At 33.3% G+C, this 16040-nt stretch overlaps 2 protein-coding genes across 2 annotated transcripts in view; both read right to left on the reverse strand.

The window, feature by feature from the left end:
* The window catches only part of LOC149653873 (LHFPL tetraspan subfamily member 3 protein-like), a 35250-nt gene extending 29679 nt beyond the window's left edge, over positions 1-5571 (reverse strand). The window contains exon 1 of the mRNA XM_089846816.1: positions 4542-5571. Coding sequence (XP_089702942.1) covers positions 4542-5016 — 475 coding nt within the window. The 5' untranslated portion in view covers positions 5017-5571. The remainder of the gene's footprint in view (positions 1-4541) is intronic.
* A 167-nt stretch (positions 5572-5738) lies between these two features.
* LOC149653874 (reelin-like) overlaps positions 5739-16040 on the reverse strand; it is a 34578-nt gene continuing 24276 nt past the window's right edge. The window contains exon 44 of the mRNA XM_089846657.1: positions 5739-5875. Coding sequence (XP_089702783.1) covers positions 5818-5875 — 58 coding nt within the window. The 3' untranslated portion in view covers positions 5739-5817. The remainder of the gene's footprint in view (positions 5876-16040) is intronic.

The following is a 16040-nucleotide window of genomic DNA, read 5'->3' on the forward strand; positions in this document are numbered from 1 at the left end:
ACATATTTAATTTAAAGGAATAGTCTCTGTAATATTTGTTTTAGCGACCCAAAAGAACTATACAGAGATAAAACTTCCAATTTCACTATTCCTTTAGAAGGTAGTGGTTGAATTTCTTGAATTCTTAATATTTCCAAAACTAGTCTGAAACGCATTCGGGTTTTTATAGGTTATGAGAATTACTCTCTCGGTATATAATGGCCATTCGATACTGGTAATGGCGCGGCGTGTTATTTTAACCCATAGAGATAACAGCGTTAAAGGTAGACCGGTGCTATTAAGGGATGACATTAATATAGGCGGCAGACGGCGCTAAATGTCAAACGTAATTAAGGACTAATTAACTGCGAGGGCAGCGGGAGGGGGAGGGAGGGACAAAGAATGAAATCTTCGAAGGAAATATTTCAGGTTTCGCATAGAAATATTTCAAGTTTCACCACACGTTTTACGAGAAAACGCCACGTGAAATACAGAATTCAAGAATTGCAAATTTTCACGAGCTGGGTGGTTTTTAAAATGCAAAAATCTCAAGTAGTTCAATTCAAACTCACACGTGCTTCTAAAGTTATTTTCACGAGAAAAATACAATACTTCAACCTAGCACGCGCTTCTAAAGTTATTTTCACGCGCAGCCTTTGTTCTTATATTTCCAAACTCACGCGCTAAAGTTTCAAAATAAGTAAATAAAATTACAAAATATATTGTTTCTTTTAGACAAGCTAGTTATTATTTAAGAAAAAAAAATTTCAAAGGCCTTATTCCAAGTTCAACGCTCACAACTTAAAAACGCGACTGACTGAGTTTGGTTATAACAATAGCGAGTTCCAATTTATTTAATAACGTATTATTTTCTGTGAAAATAACTAAAATAAAGGAGGCCGCTTGTCAAAAATAAAAAGAATAAATCACTATTTTTCAAGAGCAAACAAATTTTAAAATTTGTTTTGTCTTGTCTTGTCTTTACTAGGCCTAAAATTAAAAAAAAACCATCATCATAAAATTTTGAAAATTATTTACTAAATTCTTAAAATTATCAGGGAAAGTTTAAATTATTTAAATTTTGTAGTTTAAATTTATTTAAAGTCGTATTTTAAAAGGGTATATATGGGCAGGCAGCGGGTGGTATTGTACTGTCTCTTTTAGGGTACAAGGCCGATTTTATTTACGAATGCAACGGGTTCGAACTATGGAAAATTGAGGACAATTTTAATAAGGGGTTTCACTATGGAAAATACTTTTCACTGAAACATTACCTAATTAAATATTTATAAACTTTTGCTTTACTCGCGTACAAAATAACTTAAGAGAGAAAGAGAGAGAGAGTTGACATTTTAAAACTTTTAAAACCACGGGCGACCTGATTTCTAGTTTAAACAAAGATTTTTAATCTTGTATTTTACGATTTGTTTCTGTTTTTTCCCAAGATTTAGTATCGATAGGAATCCTACTTAAAAAGTTTACGAAATTTCCTTGTAAATATCCGAATAGCTTAACGACTCTATTTGTTTGTAGCGTGAAAATGTTGCACGCGCTGAAAATTATCAGCATTCACGTGAAAAATATTCTCGAGCTCGTTAAAATAAAATCTATACGGCGCGTGAAAATAAACTTGGCGAAAGGCACGTGCAACTTTAAAATAAAAAAAAATAAACTAAAGTTAAAAATATAGATATATAATGAAGCGCGTGACTTTAAAAACATTTTACTAAAATAATAAAAGCTGTTGAAAATAATATTTCGCTATTTAAAATTGTTAACCATTTTTTTAAGAAAAAGGTTAGAGGTCCTATTTCGGGAATATTTTTGGGTAGAAAACTTGAATAAAAAAACCTTGTTGAATCTCATTCTCAACAACTTCCTACATATTAAAGAAAAAATAATAAAAATTAAAAAAGCATATTTTGTTAAGTGTAATGTAATGTTAACACCTACGTTATACGAATATTTTATCAAAAAACGAAATAAAAATCTGTTACAAGTTGAACAACCGCCTCTTATAGAATCTATATTTAAAATAATTTAATTTCGATAATGGTTTTATTCTGAAATAAATATTCGGATACTATTTAAGGCGACTTTTATAAACTTTTTCATTAAAATCTTAACTATAAGATCATTATTTCGTTTACGCTTGACCAAACACAGGGCAGAATTATTTGTTTGTAAACATAATAGGACGTTAAGGATGTTTATGTTTAGGTTGAGCGGGGGGAAACAATTTCATTAGATTTATAGATAATGGATGAAATACCATGCAGGACCCGCGCTCAAAATTGGTTTAAAAATAGAATCTTCAAAATTAAGAAATTTATACGAAATAGCTTCATTATTTAAGTATTCTGAACACATGAATTTTCTTGAGATATTGTATTAAAATACGGTCCGAGCTGTTAATTTGTGATGACACCCTATCTGCTAATCATGAATTTTCAAAGTTTCCACGACTTTAAAAGCTCCAAAACAAAGCATAAACGACTTTCAAAGGACCTACACAAATCCCCTCTATTTTCCCTTAAATTTCAAAGACAAAAAAAATAAATAAATAAATAAACTAATCGAATATTTAGAAGAAAAAAATGTTTTAAATAAATGTAAGTCGAATCTCTCACGGATTCTGTTCGAGGTTTTTTCCCCAATTTAAAATAAATCGAATTAGTCGAAACTCACGAAGTTCGATTATAGGTACTCGGCTATTAGTAATTATCGTGTAGATAAATCATGTTTGAATTTTTCACCCGAACCCCGAGTCCCGCGACCGCAAAAGCAAGTACACGGCCGGCAAGTCATTATGAAAATAATCGCCATTAGAACGTACATAACGTTGAAATAATTGCAATGCTAACACCGAAACTCATTTGGGGCCGGAAATTTAGTAAAAACAAATTCAACCATTAAAAGAGAAGGTGTATGGTCATCTAAGATACCAAACTTAAAAAAAAAAAAAACTCATTGAACTTAATTTAACTTTAATAGTTCTTGAACTCGTGGTGAAAATACTAGAGTAAAAAAATATTCACGTTTTTCTAAAACAACATTTTAGGAGAGCAAAAGTCCATTAAGACATTTACGAATCCATAATGAATGACTTTCAGTTTAACAATTGATATTTTGGCCCACTAAACTAACTAAACTTGATACCTTAAATGACCATATTGTAATTTCCCAGTGCGCAGAACCCTACTGCGCATATTGAATATATATTTAAAGCTATAGGCAATTTGTCAGTTTAACATTTTTTTGCCAATAAAAAATTGAATATTTGTGGTGGAAGAAATCGAGTTCTTAACCTAACCTAACCTATCTACTGACGGTTTACTTCCTAGTATTAGTAATTAAGAAGTACAGAAATAGTTAAAGTATATGTTATTTGGTACCCGGGCCAACTGGTTTTTGGGGGGTGGTATGTAATAGAATTTGAGCGTCGTCGTCGAACTGTTGTGTCTAATGACGCGTAAAAGTTGCCTAAATTGGTTGGTGTTCGCTCATTATCCGCTATGTTTCAGATCGTGACCAACTATAAGTACTCATAGTATACTTTTTTTAAACAGAAATTCCTGAGCCTTACTGTATGCATGTGATCTATTTTCACTCGCTCTCAAAAACCAAACTAGATAAACGCGTTAGTTACAATTCGAACTAGTTTTTCTGCGTGTGTTAATATTTAAATGTCATACCATAACTACTATAACTTAAACACTTTAAGTTAGTAAATTAAGACACTATCGATATAATGATTTGTAAATACAATTGAAATTTTGAATTTCAATTTGCGTATATGCGAAAAAACGTGTCAAGTTATCCCTCGTTACTCGGTTGAACTTATGGTTTACAAATGAAATTGGGTTTAGTTACGGAATCAAGTGTTAATTGTAACTAATTGTTGATTGTTTTAGCGCATACGCCCGTCGAAGTTAAGCTTCAGTTGAAGGTTATATTCCCTTTTAAAAGGGACTAGATCTATTTGTCAAAAACAATTTTCCGATTATCAAGTTGCTAACTGAATACTTTTTAAAGAAGCTATAGGTTTTGTATTTCTTTCATTTGATTTTCCCAAATTATTAATTTTTGGGACAAACAAAGTTACAAGTGTCAATTGTTAAAAGTCAAGTCTTAATTACTGGACAATTACGTTTTAACTGCACATTTATGTGAACAAATGCAACGCTGTCCCAAGACTATTCAACAACCCCGATTGCAATTGCAATTACCACCCAATATTTACCCCACTAAAATCAAATTCCCTGACCATACATTTTGAGCAATTCCCAAATCCCTTACTACGTTTCCCCTGACCTTTTGTCAACCCTAAAATAATCCATCACTACGTCATCTGCGATAATACCCAACTAAAATAAAATTCCCTTGTCATTTTCAGCTATTTCTAAATCCCTTAACCCTTCCCACGTTATCCCTGACCTTTTGGCAGGAACCCTAAAATAGTCTCCTTTTTTACTACGTCAACTCCATTTTTACCCACGGTCATCCCACCACTTGTCAATCATCCCACCTCTAAAACAGAATATGAAAAAAATATGACTCACCGCAAAATACTTGCAACCATCCGCAAACGTGAAAGACTGTTGAGGAATGCACGACGAAAAAGAGCAACATGCATCCAATACAGAGCAAAACGGCAACAACCGACAATCCCACGAAGACAGTAGCGGCCCGGAACGCCGGCGATGGTATGGATTGAAAGGAATCCAATCTTCCTTCGCAGACAACTTCCTGTCCGTCTTGAACCAATCGGCAAAATTGCCACAAACCGAAATGTCCGGTACCTTTACTGTGTTGCGTGTCTCCTAGCCAATGAGGTTGCAGAAATACCACAACGTCGATAATCGCGAAGCAAATGGTAAAAACTCCCCATAACACTCCGATGGCTTTGGAATTGCGGAGGTAATTGGCGTGCACGTGTTGCTGATGTTGTTGATGAGTTAAAGTCAATACTGGCGACTCCGAAAGTCGACCACCGAAATCGTACTTAGAGTCCATACGTTGCTTAGAAATACCCATTTTTGTACTGTACGTGTAGTTATTTATAATTTAATAAATGTTAATGTTCCTTAAGCCTTGGCGAGGTTTAATTTATATTGTAATCGCCGTATTTTTCGTTCACTGCATTAGCATATGATAATAGCAAGTGTTAAAGTTAAACTTTCTTCGAGTCTTCACTTAAGTTTAAAATAAACTTTGCCGGAATTAACGTAAATAAAAGCTTCCAACAACAATACCTAAGCCTTGGCTGCAATCTATTCAGTATTTAAAACCAGTTTGTAGAGAAGTTGAACTTACGATACTAGTCTTACGATACGTTGAACATAAGGCGGTCGTGTAAATAATCCAAACGTTTCTGTCTTCAAGTTATCCGTTTTGGAGTCAAAATCATATTTTTTGGGGTTGATTTTCACACAAAATAATTAATTTCACGTTTTAACTTTTAGCGGATGTTAAATGTATCTCTGGATACGAGGTCACCACTACCGATGATGGTTCGCGTTTTTGAAATTGACGCGCGTTAACGATGATGAAAGCAAGTGAACTCGGCAGACTTCGGCCAAACTCGAAACTGAAGTCGAGTAACGAATATTTCCCAGTAAAGAGAGAGATTTTTTGGTGGGTTGGATCTGAATTTTTTGCTTTCAAGGAACCGGTTTGGCCACTAAAGCTAAAAGGTTCGAGTGTGCAGGTAGGCAGCCAGGTAGAAATATATACGCTATGCAGGTATGACAATAGGTGAGAAGAAATAAGCTGGGTTGGGACGTAGTATAACGAGTGGTTTGCAAAGATGGTTGGGTTAAGTTCTGTTTTAAGTACTTAACGGCCACGGATTAGACTTCGACCGTAAGACGATGGTGACTGGTAAGATGGTGATCTGGAAATAAGGATTAAAATTAGTTAGATTAGGCCTATTTAATTTAAAAATTTTAAAATGACTTTTGTAAGACAGGTTTTCCTAAATTAACTTCTGAAGTCATTATTTAATTTCGCTGACCATTTTTAAACAATGAATTTCATAAGTTTATAAGAGATGTTCCATAAATATGACACCACCTATAACTATTCTTAATGCTCGAGCCTTTGACAGCCCCTCACCAGGTGCCGCTTTACCTCGAATCTATGTCCTACCTCACTCACTTCAAAATTACAAGCTCCAGTTTCTAGGTTACCAGATTTTACAAACTTATGGATGGAACATATCTTATGAACTTATGTTGAAATTCCTGACTTTTCGTCCACTACACCTACAACCATCTCAATTACACTATCCTCGCATTAAACGCAAACTAAAAACCACTACGTCACGCGGAATGAACCTAGCTAGAGAAGCCGGTTTGGTTATAGTTATACACGGTTGAAAGTCAACCTAAAGAGTCAGTAAAGACAATCATTAAATGCAGTGATATTAAATAAGTAGTTCCGTATTATGCTATACAGTATTCAAGCAGAAATTAACCTCCCCCCCCCCCCAACATAACGGCTAAGACTAACAGCAGGCTGCCACCGGTTCAAATAGAGCAAGGGCTGAAAGGGGCGTGTTTAACTCCAGTAGATTTTTCTAGTATTTTTTTAAGGAATTCTCGACATTATACGCGTGATTGACAATATTGGATTAAATTGCATTTTTAATTGAAATGTTTCTCGTTAGATGTCGCCACTATTTAACGGGTGATATTTAATAATTATTACCTTGATTAATTAATCGAAAATTCTAGTCTAGATCCCCGGGAATACTAGGAAAGAAAGAATTTTATTTTATGGTATTTTATTCCTGGATCGAATTATAAGAATTATTTTCAAATTCAAGGATGGTTTTGTAATAAAAATTAAATATATTGGCGCCGGGTAACAGTTATGGCAAAATGTTAATAAAAATTAAAACGGGATATTATTATTTATTTTATTTAAATTAATAGAAATCTATTGACTTTTTACTTAAATGGTGCTGAGAAGTTTAAACGTTACGAAAATGAAATTGTATTTGTGCTAAATAAGTTCATGGGGGTCAGATATTTATGACGTCATAACTCTGGTAATTTTAATGTTAAAAATAAATGCTTCGAGGATATGATAGTCCTAATTGTCCTCTATCTAATGGTACCTAGTACTTGACTCTACCTCAACCGGAAGTGAAGATAATAAGGATTTAATATGATAACGAAAAGAAAAAAAATTCTAAAACGTTTGTTGTAGTGTTGAGCCCCTCGAATACAAAAATCATAAAACTGTTGGGATGGTGTTAGGGGTTTGTACGAGATTCAAAAACTATTCATTATGGCTTCAACTTTAGTTCCGAACTGCGATAAGATGGCAACCACCACCGTGGTGCTCCACCAAAGAATGGAGTCAGGTTGTGTTAGGTAACAAGACAGATCCATTGTTTGGCGTCGACGGAATCCGATAGAGAATGTTTTTAAAAAAGGAGGCAATCTTCCCATCAGTTAATCTTAATCTTTTGGGTGAAAGTGCAACGTGAGGATTCTTTCCGAGGGCGGCAACATTAAAATACAACAGCGCGAGTCATTCTTCGTCAGATAAATTGCCTTAACCCATTTTTAACCCCATGAAGTAACGAAACCCAAAAAATCTCACGACACATTTTTTCTTCATAAGAAAGGTATTCAATGGGATTAGGTATTAGGCGAATATTAATATTTCAGTGGAATTTGGCCAGAACCGCGCATCTGCAGTAAACCGTACTTGTACCAAATACAAATAGTAATAGGACCAAAATGGGAAATCGATCAATTTTCAATCGAAAATGTTCTTTACTTCTATGAGCAGCCGATTTTGACTGTCCCACAAGGGATGCACTTCCAAGTTGTGATGAACATTGGATTGGAGTGTTTTACCAATGACCCCTTAGCATTGTGTGTTCAGTTTCTTACGTTAAATTTAAGGGGGGCCATTGGTAAAACACTCCAATCCAATGTTCAATGTTCATAACTTGTGTTAAGGGGGTGCATGCATCCCTTATGGGGGGCATTCAAAATCGGCTGCTCATAGATAGAAGTATAGAACATCAATCTTTCGATTCTCAAAATTGATTGATTTCCCATAGAACCATCCATCCCACTCACTGCACTTTGGGGTCCTATAATTACCAGTAATTACCCTCCCTTTATGCAACGCACACCCCGTTTACACCCTACACACCTTCCTTTAAAAAATAAAAACCTTTATAAACTTAGAGATTATTATCTAAAAAGTTATCTATTGTAACTTTCGATGAATTCTTATAAGTTTTGACCTACAACATTTATTTACAACCCATAAACGCGTACACCCCCATGCATACACCTTTTAGAGCGCATTCTTAGTTTCTTACATCTTATCTTAAGGGGTTTTTTTTTTCAGGGTTCCGCCCATACGCCAGCCAATATGTGTGTACATACAACATTTAACGACTTCCTAGGCCTAAATATTTTCGACAATACTTTGGGGTTTTAAAGTTAAAGGCACCACGAATTAAACAACTCAATAGAGCCTTTAAAACACTCTTAGAAGAATTGAAGAAAGAATAAAAAATGAAAATTCCCCAGAAAAAATATTGCGAGCGAACAAGAATTATAATGACTTTTCGGGTTCTAATGATTTTAGCACGAAAAACTGCAGAAAAACTAAACTATACGTTTTCCATGAGAAAAAACTGTATATATATGTATGTATTCAGTTTTAACAGAGTTAGTTTTGAGACAGTAAAGCACGATATAAAACCATTGTGTATAGTATTGTAACCGGTATTCAAAGTCCATGTGCTATGTTATATAATTTCATATAATTGTTGTCATAAGTGAATCATATTACAGCTCCCTATAAGTACTGGACGTAGGTTATGCTTTTGTAAACAGCATTTTCTTCCAAGACATACAAGCCCGCCATCTATAGCTCAGTTTTACAAGTATAGTTTTCCCATTAACCCGGATCTTGAGTTAGGTTAACCTACGGAAGTTCCGGTTGATGATAATGGCTGTCAGACCGCCGTCAGTGTCGTGATTAGTGTGAAGCTTGTTATCGCGTTACAATTTCGATTTAGAATGGCTTATGTTAGGATCAATGTAACTAATTGCAATGGTTGCATGCCCACATTAAAGAGACATCTGAACACGATCTATGTGATATTAAAAGCACTTAACCTTATGCAACTAAAAAATCGTTTTGTAAAACTGAAAAATATTGACCAGCATCTTTCACAAACGGAAAACGTTAAAGCATTGAAAAAATTTGTTACACTTAAAAAAGGAAAACAAATTTCTATGTCGACGCAATTAACCTTTATTTAGTAATAAATCGGTCCAACTATCCCCGCTAAAAAAACTTTAAACCGGTGGAAGCTTAGCTCAGTGCTGTACTGTACTAGGGATACATTAGAAATATTCTAGCATGATGAAGGCTATTTTGATAATTTGAATTCATATTAATTTCCTTTTCAACACAAGCGTTTAAAAATACCATAATACCAAATAGACCGCCAATTATTTTTTAAAATCGGAAAAATAAAGTGGACTTCTTCACAACCCAACACTTTGTATGGAACAACTTGTTTCCTTCCGCGCTCTTCTCTCTCAAACCTTTCCTCATTGGCTACCAGCTTACCACTTACTTCCGTTTGCTTCGCCCGCTTACTAAAAATTATTTTCGCGCCAAAATCATTCCTCTGGTTTAGTTCACAAATTCGCCGCTGCGTTTCGCATATACCCTTTTCTCTTCAGTGCTAGGAGACAATGCTGATGCACGGCGATGTTATATCGTCCAGTACTTCTAGGGAGCTGTAATATGATCCACTTCTGTTGTTGTACGTCGACTTTATATTTTATAAGAGGTATATTTGAGGATCATGTGATAGCCCTATTTCTTGCCTTTCTGGTGGTGTTAAATAAATACTTGGGGTTACAACAATCAGGACCCGAGTAATTAAACAAAATGTCCATAAACGTAAAATTTCCATAGCGTTAACATGGACTTAATTACACGACACCTTTTAACTCTGGTTCTATAAGAGATACGGGAAAATCCTTTGAGTATGTTATAGTCCTATTTGTCCCCTTTCCAACGGTACTAAGTACTTGGGGATACGACAATCAGGGCCCGAGTAATTAAGCAAAATATCCATAAACGTAAAATCTCCATAGGATTAACATCGAGCAAATAATGGGTGCCATTATTGCAATCTCCGATATTTTTCCAAAGAAAAAAACATTAGCTCGCGTATGGACTTTAGTATTAAAATGGTTCCTTACATCTTGACCCGTATTTTCTCTCCAGTCTGAAGGAATTTGAATTCAACAGTGGGTTTCTTTTTGCGGTGAAATAAAATATGCTTTGTAAAACGTTAAAACTCGATCGCGCCCAACCAAGTTCGTGGAACAACATTATACTTTTTACTGACCACAATTTCTTAAAGAAAATAAAATAAATTTAAAAACTTGACCATTACAAATCGATTTAGATAGCGTTAAAGGTTGAATAAACCGTGACCTTTACCAAAGCTAAGCGTTTATTATTTCTCAAGAAAGAATGATAAAATAATATTCAAAAATAAGAATTGAATCTAACCATCCCATGAATAACAAAGTAGCCAATTATGTTTTTTGTTTTTTTTTAATTTTAATTTGATGAGGGGATTTATTAGCTGTCTATAATACGTTTGACAATATTTTTTATTAATTTGATTTAATCACGGTAGAGATTAACTTCGTATCTCTTATCTTTAGCATCGGGGAAAACCCTGAATTATTTACCTTAAATTCAATTATAAAAATTTAATTTAAAACTTGTCATTGTCAAGCTGTTATAAATGTCAAATGCATGACGCGGTTAAAGTAAGCTTTGTCAATATTTGCGTTTCAATTGTCAAGGTCAACGTTTCAAAAATCCGGGATTAAACACGGGGAGATTCCCGAATCCCTTATTAAAACTTTATTTCAATTAATTTCTTATCTATACACGCAACAGCGTTTCTATCGAGGGGATAACCACTCTGAGAGACCCTGTAAACCGATTACGCCTAATCATTTTAGCATGTCAAAGGCAAAATTAATTATTTTAGTACAGTCAAAGGTATACCGACTAGGGTAAGTGACTGGCCCCTCGGTTTTTATTTAGAGCTCTAGAGCGTTCTGAGAGCATTTTGAAAGCTGATCAGAACATCTTCGGGTTGATCGAAAGCGTAAAGGGTAAAGGTTACGAATAGTTTTTAAAAAAGTCATTATGAAATGAATATTTTAGTTTTTAAAAAAGTCATTATGAAATGAATATTTTAGTTTTTAAAAAAGTCATTATGAAATGAATATTTTAGTTTTTAAAAAGTCATTATGAAATGAATATTTTAAGTTAGAATTTTTTTGAAATTTCAAAAAGGCATAAAATGGTCTCCATTACTTAAAGTTTCAATTTAAAAATAGACCTGTCTAATTTTCTAAATATAGGCCTATATATACATGTCTAAAACAAACAAATTTCTTAATTTTCCCACACAGAGACACAAAAACAAAGGATGTTCTGGTTTAAAACAAAGTATTTTTCATTCCATTTGGATTTTAAAACATTTTTTCCCTCCTCGAGTCATTAGTGTCTATGAACTCTTGTAATAACACGGACTAGACTCAAAATTTTTAGTCTGCTCTGTTAAAAGAACTGTACATATGAGAGATTTAATTGCTTGGTCGTGGGAAGATAAGTCGCTTAATGATTGTAATGTATTCAAACAAACCTCGTGATACCCCGATGAAGACATACAAGACCAAAAGAAAATAATTTTAAAGTAAAAACGTGACTAATTCGTAACAGAATTGAAAATTCCCATGGATCTAGATAACTTAGAACTCTTATCCTCATTTGGATTTAAATATATATTTTTTTAAATTTAGTAAAAGAATTAAAGTCACTCTTAAGTTAATGTTTATTTAAGTTTCATCTTGAGTCGACTAGAAAAGGGGGAGAGTTTTCCGGAAATGGGAACCGTCGAGAGAAAGTTAAAATTATCTCCCAAATGGAAACATTGTTTAATTCGGCCAAGTGGTTAGTTCTCTCTCAACGCGGGTGGTTCCTTGCGAATTCAACATTTATATATTTGATCTAGTTTTCTAAGAGGTTTTCGCTACACAGAAATACGGGAACTTTAGGCTGTAGAGTCAATCATTAATATTTGTTATAGAGTAATTTTTAAAATTCCCTGAGTTTTCCCATATATTTCCCTGACTTTTCTAGGTATTTTCCACTATATCAAGCTCTTTTAATACAATTCCCGTGAAAATGAATTTAATTCATTTTGCGCGTGCAATAGTGTGTGAAAATTGGATATCTCGCGCCAAATGATCTATAAACGCGCGCGAACCACGTGTCAAAGCGCGCGCAACCCGGAAACGATTAAAAGAAATTTCGCGCCAAAAAAAATCTCGTGAGAATATTTTTTTCTTTACAATAAACCACCATTTTTTTCTTACTATATCATAATTATTCAGTGTTTCTTTTGCGACTTTTGGGGACATTTTTTTTCTTATTATTTCTAAATGATTTTTCTACCCAATTTTTTTTATTTAAAATACTATGCTGAGTTGTAAACTTAACTTCGATAATCATTTCGGTGTCAGGTGTTGGGGGATTATGACATAATTTAGCTTATAATAGACAGTTTAAGAAACTCGTAATTACCACCAATAGGCTTAAACACCCTATATACGTGTTGAAAAAAAAAACAGAAATAAAAATAAAAACGCCCTAAAATAAATTGTATTGACTATCTAGTATTGAGTATCCGGAGACGGTTGGTTGTGGTTTTTTTGGGTTAAATTTGGGTCGAGTGTATACTGTTCCTCGAGACCCATTTGGTTCCGTAGGTAAACCTCTCTCTACTTGTACTTTTAAATAAAAACATGTAATAACACTTAGGTGACGGAAGCTGCAATAGTTGAACTTTATAAAATTTATATCTGGACATAAAAGTAACCTATTCAAATAAGTTTATTTATTTTTGGGGGGCACAAAAGGGGTCCATTGAAGTGCAAGAAATTGTTTAGGGGTTCTTTTTGAATTTATATATTCTTTGTATATTTGGAACCGGAAGTCGTAAATTTATTATTGGAAAAATTAAAAATATTTGGGGTGAAGTGACAATTTTAATTATTTATTTTTTTACTATAAGTTAGCACCTTGAAATATAGGTTAAACACCTTGCGTAGATTTCTTTTAATTACGGAGCTCGGTGCTCGCCAAATGGCGAATAATTAAGATGGTAAAAGCCCCAATATAACTTAATGATTAAATGTGATTTATAAAAATTAATTTCTTTTCTATGTATTTCGAACTAATATTATATTATGAATTTATTTATTTTAATTTTAATTAAATCTAATTAACAAATAATTAATAATTATCGCTTATGGCGCTTTAATTCTCCCACCCCTTCGCTCGCTCGTGTAAAAATATGAGGTCACGATTTTTGACTTTCGCGGTGTCTTATGCTTTCATTTTTCTTTTAAATTGAATTAAAACGGTTTAATCCAAAAAAAAAGAAAAAAATAATTATTGTTATTAAAGCTAGACCCTAATTCGAATCAAATTGAAAAAATAAAAAATACGGCGTTAAAATAATTGTCGGAACAATGCGAGAATACGTTAATATTGTTCTTAATGGGAGGTCAAAATTCAGAGAAATTACAAGAAAAATTTAATTGAAATCGCCCCAAAGCTAAACAACTTGTTGAAATTTCACTAAACCTTAATTATTTCGGTTAATATTTTTTCATTCATTTCGACTTATGTTTAGCACAGATTTTTTAAAAAAATTTCAAATTCACTTTGTCCACATTTTCCCAAATTAATTAATTAGTTAGTATAGTTAAGTCAGTTAAATAATAAACAAATAAGTCTCTAGGTAGCATTACGAATAGGATAGGTAGTGTCATACTTATGGTAGGAACATATCACTTATAAACTTATGGTAATACGTCATGCCATAGTACTTACTACCATGGGAATTTAAATTACTCCCAAACCAATAAATGAAATTCCCTGAGTTTTCCATGGAATTCAAAGCTTAAATCTAACTACTTGTAATGAACTTTGGTCGTATATAAGTCACTCGTTCGTTCTGGGAAATAAATTCGGTGTAAAATGGCCCACCAACGAAAAGTGACATAAAAAGTTGACATAAAAATGTGTGAAAATTGTCGCGGTGAATTCAACGGGGCGTTTGAAAGAACGAAGTAACACTTTCGACCAAAAAAATAAGAAATAATTATTACAAGTAGAAAATTTGACCCGAACAATATTGTGGTCCAATGTACTGTCAACATATCACTTCACAGAATAAAAAAAATTAAATACCATTCAAGTATTGTGTCATACTCTGCTCGTTTTTCTACATCGTACCCAATAAAAAAATTCAACTTTTTTTGGGAGGTTTTGAATTTTTGATTGATTTGAAGAAAGTCAAAAATCCAGATCAATTTTGAATTTTGATTTTACAAAAAAAATGAAAAATAATAATTTGAAGGGACATTTTAGTGTCAAATATTTTAACCCCGTTTTCCAAAAATTCCAAGGGGCTAATCACTCTCATATTCCGCCATGATTTTAATAATAATAATAATAATATTTTTTTTAAAAAAATATTTTTCGTTAAAATTAATTTAATTAAATTCGGTTTTATATCTTCGAAGGTCTGAGTTCCTGATTATGGGGTTGGCGGATTTTCCACTCTCTGGGGTTACATTAAGACGCTAGCACTAGCAGTCTGTTTTGTTTCTAACCCTTCAATTTTAAGGTGAGGGCAGGATAATAATGAACAGTTTCGAAACATCTTAAACATCATTAGTGTTCAACTTAATCATTTTCTAATCTTTGTTAAACACGTTTGTAATGTAATCAAATGTAATGTCAGGTTGTTTCTCTAATGCAGGCGTCAATTCTACACAGCAGGGTGTACTCCAAAATAGGAGGGTATAATTATAGAACAGTGGGTGAGAGAGTTCTATGGAAAATTCAAATCAACAATTTTGAGTCGAAAAATGTAATCTATACTTCTACCAACATTTGTAACGTAACCATTGTCTAAGTTCAATTAAGTTCTTACTTAACACTTGACTCCAACTTGTGTTAGGGATACGAAACTTACAACAAAATGATATCAGGGAAATTAAAATTTTCCCATAGAAATTTAGTCCCATATCACAATGACAGACAGACAAACACGAATTATTACAAAGATAACCTTGATAGTTCGAATATTCTTTTTAAAATTCTTTCTCGATACAATATAAGTTTAATTTAAAACTTGACAATCAAACTTAAATCGTATTGTCCCAATCAAACTTAAACTTAAATATTTGAAGACCGATCATAATTAGATTCTATAGCGTGATGGGTTTTTTTCCTCTGCATTTTATGATTGATAGTTAATCTTAGATTCCAATAACAATTCAAAGATTTGATTGAATTCAGTTCTTTTGACATTTTGTAATCGTAGCAAGGTTATTTGTAAAGGCGCCTTTACCGAAAGGGGTAAGTAATAACTGATTCTAAAGATGACGCCTTTATCCCAAGTTCCCAACCCATAAAGACAGTCATCGTGTTTCGATAACTTCAGCGGAGGGCGATGTTAATTTACTTCTTTCAAGTTAAAAGTATTTTATAATATATTGAAACTAGTTGTATAGAACGGAGATGTAGTTGGCCTTTAAAAATGTATTTATTCTGTATACGCAACTCGTTTTTTGGTGGACTGGTGCGTTGAGGATATGTTGCTTAGTTAGAAACAAGTTTATATGGAAAACAATAGATGCACGTAAATAATCCGGATACGCAAGTTTTACTTTTCGAATTTTAAAGTGTTTTTATTTTTATTTCGGTACTTTATTAGTGTTTGCAACACTTTTGGTCTGATCTGGTATGGTATAGCGCGGGTATGAGTGTTGTGTTGCCCCCCAAAAGAATTTTTCGCGTCAACAATTTTGAAGTGTCATTTGGTTAATAACAGGGGTTGACACATTACCTGAAATACTTGGAACACAAAATATCAGGGGATTTTAAAATGGTTG

The sequence above is a fragment of the Phalangium opilio genome, unplaced genomic scaffold, assembly GCF_054372755.1.
Source record: "Phalangium opilio isolate 3A_F unplaced genomic scaffold, DU_Popi_V2 ptg000081l_1, whole genome shotgun sequence".
Classification (NCBI taxonomy): domain Eukaryota; kingdom Metazoa; phylum Arthropoda; class Arachnida; order Opiliones; family Phalangiidae; genus Phalangium; species Phalangium opilio.